Raw genomic sequence first — 8750 nt, 5'->3', positions numbered from 1 at the left:
TTATAATTAATTTAAAATTCTTTACAAGTCTCATTGATTATTAAACTTATTTGAGATTACATTATTCAATTGATAAAAAAAATATAAAAGATATAAAACTACAATAATAACAAAAAATTTATCTAAAATTTATTCAAATCAAATAAGATTAAATCTCATAAAACTAATACTTTCTTGAGAATTTTTACAAACTTGCCAATCTTTAGTTTCTTGAACTCCAAACTTGATTTTAGAAGCACTTTAGTCATTATGTTAGTATGTTGTACAACAATTTTTGACCTAAATCATTTCTATTATAGTTATTCAGTTTAACTCTTCTTTATGTCTTTAATGTCTTCAAGTTGGTGTGTGATCAAATTTTTCTTGTTAAACATTTTTCTCATCAATTTTAGCAATAAAATCATGATCTTTTACTAAATAAAACTTAAAATTAAATTATGATTATTTCTTAATCTTTGAAATTTTCATTTCGTGTTCATAAAAGATAAAATAATAGTTATTTTTTTGAGAAAAAAAATTTCATATCTATTTCATAGCATTTATGAAATACTAAAAAGATTTTGATCAAAATTCAGAATGTAAGAAACATTTTTGACAAATATCATACTTAAAAAAGTAGATATAGAAAAATTTTATTTTCTTTTCTTGCACAGTTTCCTCATTTCCTAACTTGATTTTTTACTTAATTGATTTGTCAACGGAGGTAAAAAAAAATCATAAACATTTTGCTATGTGACTAGTGCATCCGCCATTAATAAGCCAAGTATTTAGTTTATATGATTTGAGTTCTTGAGATGTCATAAATAGATACTCATTATAATCATTTTTATTTTCTTTAATCATATTTGTCTGATTTTTGGGTTACTACTCAGGTTTTCGTATGACCATTTTTTTTTGCAAAAGTTACCGTAAAAAAAAAGTTTATCTTTATATACTAATTAACAATCTTCTTGAACATGGTTGATTCATTGGCAATGAGAACAATCCAAAAGCTTTCCTTAATTTTCTTGAAGAATCTATAGCTTTTCCCTTTTTGCTATTGAAAAATATCATGTTTTTTGAACTCTTTTGGTTGTGTTTTACTTGAAAGACACCTTTAGCTAACATTTTGATCACTTGTTATTGAGATTCTTTACTTTTGCATAAAAAAACTTTACTAGATAACTTTATAACTATGATAGTTTTGAAATCACAAGACTTTTCAATTATACAGATCTTTATCATAATTTTCAAGCATTGAAACCACAATTTTTTTTCCTTCAACCTTTTGATTTATAAATGATGTTTCAAAGTCCTATTTTATTCACAACATCTATTAATTTGCCAAAATAATTTTCATCTTCATCAATTCAAAATTTCTTTTCAATATGAAAAGCCTAATATATTTGACCCTATTGGTGCCTTCAATTTTGTCTTGAATCTTGCCCCACATATGTTTTGGTGTCCCCAAGTTTATATTTTGGTAAAAATGTGATTTGTAAGTCCTTAATGCAAGAAAGCGGTGATTTTATCTTTCTTCAACTTCTCATACTCATAAGCTTAGATCTAAGCAATTCTATTATTTTCTCTCTGGGTCAACTTTTGATGAAATTTTAGACCTTAGAAAATACTACATCTTAACAATTCAAATGTGATATTTTCACTATTAAATATAGGAATTAGATTTAAAGATGAATTAAGCAAGTTTTGGATATTTTCACAAGTTCACGTGTAATTCCAATGTTTAATAGTGAAAATCATCACATTTCAAGGTTTATCAAATGTTATAATCTTTATAGTTGATCCCTTGCCATTAAAAAAAAATCATACAATTTTTCAAATCAAATCTTACAATGAGGAAAAGTTAAAAAAAGATAAAATCATTTGCTTGCATATCCAAAACTTGCAAATCATATTTTTACCAAAATTATGGACTTAAAATGTTTCAAGTTTATATCCTAACAAATTCATTTTCTTCAATAAAATTAGAGGTTAGCTAATACAAAAGATCATTTAGCAACATTAAAAAAAATAATAATCGGCTTCATAAGTACAAACGCAAAAGTGTACAGCTCCAAAGATAATCAATGTGTAAAAAAGCTAAATAGACAGAAAAATAATTAAGATTCAGAATTCATCATCACATCACTGGGAAAGCCTTTTTGTGCATTGGATAGTTAAGGCTCTCCGAAGCAATTCACATTTGCATCACAAGATAGGAAAAAAAGGTAAATCCTCGTACACCTTTAGTTCTGTATTCATTACATACTTTTAGGCAAATTTTCATTAAAATGTAAAAAAAAAAAAAAAAAAAAAAAAAAACAGAGGTTCCTTATTAATTTCTTTCATTATTTATTTTGTGAGATATATTTTTCAGAAAAAAATTATATGTTATTGTCCAGTAGAAATTCAGACCAATCTTCACACGAGAACGATATTTGTCCTCTTTAGAATGATATTTGTCAACTTTGAATATTGAATCTTCATGAATTTGCTTTTACTTTTTATTAATGTAGTTTGATTTGACTAGTATAGTTCTCAATAGAAGAAGCATGTGCTCTGTAAAAAATTAAAAATAAAAAATAACCTCAAAATCTTTTTTAATGAAACTAATAAAGTAAATATTCCAAATTTTGGAACTAACACTGAAAAGTAGCAAGCAGGTTTTGTCATTTTTTCGTTTTTGAGTTGTTGCATAGATGGTGAGTTCATCGTATGATCAAAATGTGTACAAAGACAAACGATTTTTTTTTTCTTTTTCTAATGCGTGTATAGTTCAGTCAGCAAACAAACACGAGTTAAATAAATTTATCTTTTCTAAAGTGAATATTTTACACAAGAAAGTGTATTATAACTATTTATTAAAAGACAATTAAAATTTTGCAAAATGAAATTACAAATATTTTTATGATAATTTTAAATTTGTTACTTTTTTAGTTAAATTTTAAACATATACTTTATTTTTTAAGCATATGAAACCCCTTTCTCTAGCTTTCGAAGCCTCTCAAACACTACTAGATTGTTATAGTGTATATGGGCAATGGAAAAGATTGGGCTCTAAGTTTGGTTTGCTTACCTTTTGGGTCCAAAATCCTAATATTTATACTTTCTCTTCTTCTATATCAAATTTTAAAATTTAACTACAGAATATATTAAACTTGTTTTAAAAATATAATTTTGAAAATCATCACTTTCATTATTAAATTTTAGGAAGTGATTTGGAAATCATCTTCAAAAGTTAAAATTAAAAAAGTATTTAATATGATTTTGAATCAAAACTTGGTAAGGTCTTGAAACATTCTTCTGGAATTAAATTTTTATATATGAACTCAAAAAGAATAGTGTAATTAAAAAAGCATTACAAAATATAAATTTTACTTTTTCATTTGTTATTGCGTACGTACATGAAACGTAGATAGCTAAAGTTCTTAACTGAACCCAACCACATGGTACCCTAAAACCCAACTAACTCGAACCAATGACACATGTTGACCTCCCTCTAGAGTTGGGAACGTTTGGATACTATTACTGTGGCGTGTGAATAATGATTAATTAATAGGAATTTGGAACTCTCCGACCTCTCTCCAGTAACACTAATAATCATTAAATATATATAATAATTCAAATTTAATTTTATAAAAATTATTTAAAAAATTATATTAATTATAAGATTAAATTTGAGTCATTAAATATATCTAATAATTATTAGTGTTGCTAGAAAGAAGTTGAAGAGAGAAGATTGCAAGAAAGAATCTAAATTCAATTAATAAAGCCAAGTAATATTTGATAGGTTTTCTTTCTTAGTAGTACGATAAAATATTTAAAAAGTTTCTGTTTACACGCGTGCATCATTATTATCTTATTTAAAACACACACTAAATCAGTTATTATTTTCGTCAAAAAAATCTGTACCAAAATTATTTTTACCCATAATTACACAATAATACTCCATCAAAACTCCCTGAAAATCTCACCATAATATTAATAGTTGTATCAAAACTCCCGAGATTTTGATTCAAAAATTCAAATAAATAACCGAAAAATGTTGTAATCAAAATCCAAACCTGATTAATAACGTGCCATTAATTTTGTTAACCCCAAGAGAGTCAAAAACTTTGAAAATGAGAATCTAGAATTGATTACATTGGTGATGAAAACTCCATTGCTCACCCTTTTCACCGGAGTGTAGTTTCAGATTTGGTGGCAGAAGAAAATTCAGCCGAGAAGGTAAGGATGTAAGTTCAATGGTCTGTCTGCACTGCAAGAAAGTTCTGTGCACTGTTGAAAGATACTGCATGGAACTGAAAGATCTTTTTTCCATTCCAAGAAAGAAACTGAAACCCAAAACTCATTTTGACCCATTATATGGGGCCAAAAAGATGATATAAAAGTGCCCTTTTAATGGCTATGCTGATGTTTAGTACAGCAGAAGAGGGTTGAAGGGTTTGAACCAGAAACCATCATGGGTTTGTCAGTTGGTATCTTTTATTTGTGTAGTACGCGTTGTTGCAGTAAGGTAGAAACTTTTCAGTGGTAGGAAAATACAAGCGGGTGGGAAACTGGGAATTAATTGAAAGTGTCTTGTGTAGGTTATTAGTGATCATTAATGGAGTGAGTGAGTGGATGAGATAAGAGAGGAATTTGACGCTCTTTCTCTCTTTTGAATTTAAGATCTTGTTAGCCTTTTTACCACCGATTATTATCACTTTTTCGTGTAGAATTTAACCTTTGGTTTTTTGCCTCTCATCTCACGTGTGTCAGAGATTTGTCCTCAAAACAATATACACCTGTATCCTTCCATTTAATTTTTTTTAAAGGGTTTGATGCCTGCTATTATGATACACTATATTAATATATTCCTCCGAAGTCCAAAACTTACTCTCATCACTTCTCTGCTTGCAACCTGTTGCATACCTTTTGCTAGATTTTTTAGATACTTTCTTGCACTGAATTCCACTTGTTTTCACATCACTTCAAAACTCAAAATTTGCACTAGTTCCCGTGTTGCATTGCATTGAGGGCATTGATCAGTGAGCAGTGAGCACCACTTGTATTCATTTTGTTACTACACTTGGCTTGGTTCACATTAGAGTTTAACTTTGGCATTGTTTCTCATTCCAGATTGTGAGTGAGAGAGGGAAATTATGGGAAAGGCTTCGAGGTGGTTGAAAGGGTTGTTGGGATTAAAGAAAGAGAGGGAGTACAGTGGCAATTCGGGGTCATTGACTCATGACAAGAGGGAAGAGAAAAGATCAGGGAAGGATGGAGTGAGTCACATTGCTCCAACCAGTGTTGCTGCTTTTCATCGTGCTCGTAGATCCTATGTTGCTGAAGATGGTGTCAAGAACAAGCTTGCAATTGATGTGCCTATTGTGAGGTCAAGAAGCTGTGACAGAGGCACCTTGCTTATTGGAAGCAGGGAGGGCTGGGCTGCTCTCAAGATTCAATCTTTTTTTAGAGGTTATTTGGTATGTGATCCACCACTTTCTCTTCAAGGGATGTTCGAATCTAATTGGTTTTAGTATTAGTTGCTTATGATGTTGTCTGTTTCCTCTCTGTTTACACAAAATGCCGTTTTGCCTAATTGCATTGTTTGGTACAGGATGTGCTTTGCTTGATTCTTACACCGAAGCACTTTTTATTTTATTAATGAAACAGTCCTTTTTCATTTGGCTAATGATTAATTCCATCCTATTTTGTGATGGATTTGGATGGATTGAAGAGATAAATACATAAAAAAAAATAGAGAAAGAAAGACAGATATCATAGATAATGTGAATTTGGATGGATAGAAGAGAGAGAGAAAAACTGAGCAGAAATAGAAGGAGAGAAAGTATATATATATATGATTATAGTCTTTCTTTTCATTTGAGCCAATTATTACATTCTTATATTCACCTAATCTTTTTTAACAATTTAAATCGTTGATCCATTTGCTAAAGGCTAATTTCCACACCATTACTTTATATTCTCTTTAGTGATACAACTTACAATGTATAACACAGAATGTTCTATTATGTTATGCGATAATTTTTGGTATATTCTGTGGCACTTCAATTCAATATTTATATAATTAACATATTGGTTTCAGGCGCGAAAGGCTCTTAGAGCACTGAAAGGATTGGTTAAGATACAAGCTCTTGTTAGAGGCTATCTAATTCGGAAAAGGGTTGCTGCAACTTTTCACAGTGTGCAAGCTATGATAAGAGCTCAAGCTGTGGCTCGATCAGTGCGAGCTCGACGTTCAATTGACAAGGAAAATAGACTTCATCCAGAAACTCCTTCAAGGAAATATATGGTAAAAACTTACACCTTCACTCTTTTTCCATCAACATTAGTAATATGTTTGTGTGTTGATCCTTTTTATTTCTTGTAGCAACGGTTTGATGAAACAAGAAATGGGTTTCACGGTAGAAGGGTACCCATATGCTGTAAGGCACCCTTGTGTGAATTTGATGAGATTCCTAAAGTTGTTGAGGTTGACACACACATGCCCCATTCAAGATGTAGGAACCTTAACATTAACACAATGTCTGAATGTGGAGAAGATCTTAATTATCAAGCAATATCATCCTCTCTTCATTGTCCAATTCAAAGTCGAATCTCACCTTATGGAAACCGGCACCCTCAAGAGTTTGAATGGTTATTCAACGTTGATGAAAGTCAGAAGTTCTCCACAGCACACAACACGCCTCGTTTGGGAAAATGTATGTTAGCTAATAGCACAAATAATCCAATGAAGAGTGTTTGTGGAGACACCTTCTTTAGGCCTTGTTCCAATTCCCCTAACTACATGGCCAATACTCACTCTTCTAAGGCAAAATTAAGGTCTCATAGTGCTCCAAAGCAAAGGCCTGAACTCAAGAAAAGGCTTTCAATTAGTGAAATTATGGCAGCAAGAAATAGTGTTAGTGGGGCTAGGATGCAGTGGCCATCCAACCCAAATACTCAAGATTACTGTTTTTTTTTTAACAACATTTAAGAGGGCACTTAAGTAAAGTGGTTACTTTTTAATTTCTTTTTTCTAATGTTTCTTTTTTCATAGAGTGAGTTTTCTTTCCCGCACTTTTCCTTGTAACAGACGATTACTCCTATTAAAGATCAAAGTTTCATCATATTATGGAAAAGGCTTTGCAATTTGCATACTTACTAGCAACAATGACTTGTATATGTATTGACATTGTTTTAAAATTTAGCCATTTGATATTAACTATAAAGTTTTCATTCTTTTTTTAATTTTAGGTAAAAATTTAAATGATGATTTTTCATTGCATACATATGTCTTACACAAATTTTAATAACACAAAAGTTCAGATTATAAAGAACTTTTCAGTTTTTTTTATACTTATTTTTATTGCCTTTGAACTTAAAATATTAACATTATAATATTTTAATATAATTTTTAAAAATAAATTCGACAAATAGAGCAAAATAAAAAGGCTTTTTAATTTAATTTTATTTTTTTCACATGAAATGTATAGCGTATAGAAATTATAGAATTAAAGAAAGATAAAACTAAAATTAGATTATAATATAATCATAAAAGTAATATCTATTAAATTAATAAATAAATATTAAATGTATTTTTAAAAATATAGGACATTGATTGAATTTTAACAGTATAAAATATAACCTAAACCTGTTTTCTGGACACATTAAAACTAATATCTAAAAAATAAATATGTTTAAATTGGTATGATGAGACAAAAGATGAACGAACACCTTTTGTAGCTTGAAATTGGGTATTCATGATTCTACGAGTTAAGTGAGTTGGTAGACTCGTAGCGTGGAATTGAAAGCTCAGCTGTATGTATTATTTTGATTAAATATTGAGTGTGTTTAGAAATTGATCTTAAATGCAAGTAGTATCGAGTTTTCACTTTTCAGGTCAAATTTAAAGAAAAAGTGAAAAACTCAATTATTCTTGGTAGCTTTTACCTTGACATAAAGCTGGTGTTCATAAACATATTTCCAAACATGTAGTAAGAATTGTGTGAGGGATGAGCAATCATTAAAGCCTGTTTGTTTCGTAAAATTTAAATCAATTTTATTAACATTAAAGCCTTTTGGAATGTTTTGGTGCTACAGTGCCATGTCAAATGAAGCGAAGCAGCCTAGCCAAAATCAAACGGAACCATTCAACATAATATAAAATGCCGAAGAACAATATATATAATGGAATACTGTTATTTTCACCTTCATATTCATCATTAACAGCACATTCTATTGAAAACAAAATGTAAATATGTTTTGTATCAACCCACCAGCATCTGGCCTATTAGCTCAGTTGGTTAGAGCGTCGTGCTAATAACGCGAAGGTCGCAGGTTCGAGACCTGCATGGGCCAAAGTGTTTTGTGTTTATTTGCTTTTCTTACATTGTTGTTTCATTAATTTTTGTAGTTTGTGGCCAGTGGGAGTAAGTTTCCGTTCATTAAATTTATTAAATCCATTTAAATTTTGGGCCTACACATTATATATACTTTTTTACATGGTCCATGATATATACACTTTTTTTTTTAAAATAAGTATATCTCTTTTACTTTTATTTTTTAAATTAAGATATTCTTAATTCTTTTAGTCTTTAATTTTTTTAATTTTAGTGGATAGTTTTAATTTTTTCGACTTTTACATTACTTTTTTCTCTTCTCACCTCTTCCACTTTTTTATATGTACCCAGATCATAGAACCAATACACAAAAACATGAAAGATATATGTGATTTTCTCGACAGTTGTTATCAAACTAGACATACATTTTTTCCTTCTAATATT

General features: G+C 29.6%; 1 protein-coding gene and 1 non-coding gene across 4 annotated transcripts; both read left to right on the top strand.

Annotated features, from left to right (window-relative positions):
• The first annotated feature begins 3919 nt into the window (after positions 1–3919).
• On the top strand, positions 3920–7138 carry LOC109809802 (protein IQ-domain 26). Of its 3 annotated transcripts, none has more exons than XM_083065856.1 (4): positions 3920–4214; positions 5101–5447; positions 6071–6277; positions 6356–7138. In XM_083065856.1, exons 2-4 carry the CDS (start codon positions 5124–5126, stop codon positions 6959–6961), a joined length of 1137 nt encoding a protein of 378 aa, XP_082921982.1. In that variant the 5' UTR covers positions 3920–4214; positions 5101–5123; the 3' UTR covers positions 6962–7138. The 3 variants fall into 3 exon arrangements, with proteins under 3 accessions (XP_082921982.1, XP_029129493.1, XP_020228791.1); XM_029273660.2 differs by having other exon boundaries at positions 3921–4206; XM_020373202.3 differs by lacking the exon at positions 3920–4214 and adding an exon at positions 4255–5016.
• Positions 7139–8251: 1113 nt separating this feature from the next.
• Positions 8252–8325, top strand: TRNAI-AAU (transfer RNA isoleucine (anticodon AAU)). The gene has a single exon. It is a non-coding gene; the product is annotated as a tRNA-Ile (tRNA).
• The last annotated feature ends 425 nt before the right edge of the window (positions 8326–8750 follow it).

Source organism: Cajanus cajan, chromosome 10, assembly GCF_000230855.2.
Source record: "Cajanus cajan strain Asha chromosome 10, NIPB_CcT2T_4, whole genome shotgun sequence".
Taxonomy (NCBI): Eukaryota; Viridiplantae; Streptophyta; class Magnoliopsida; order Fabales; family Fabaceae; genus Cajanus; species Cajanus cajan.
This window is presented reverse-complemented; position numbering and strand designations above follow the sequence as displayed.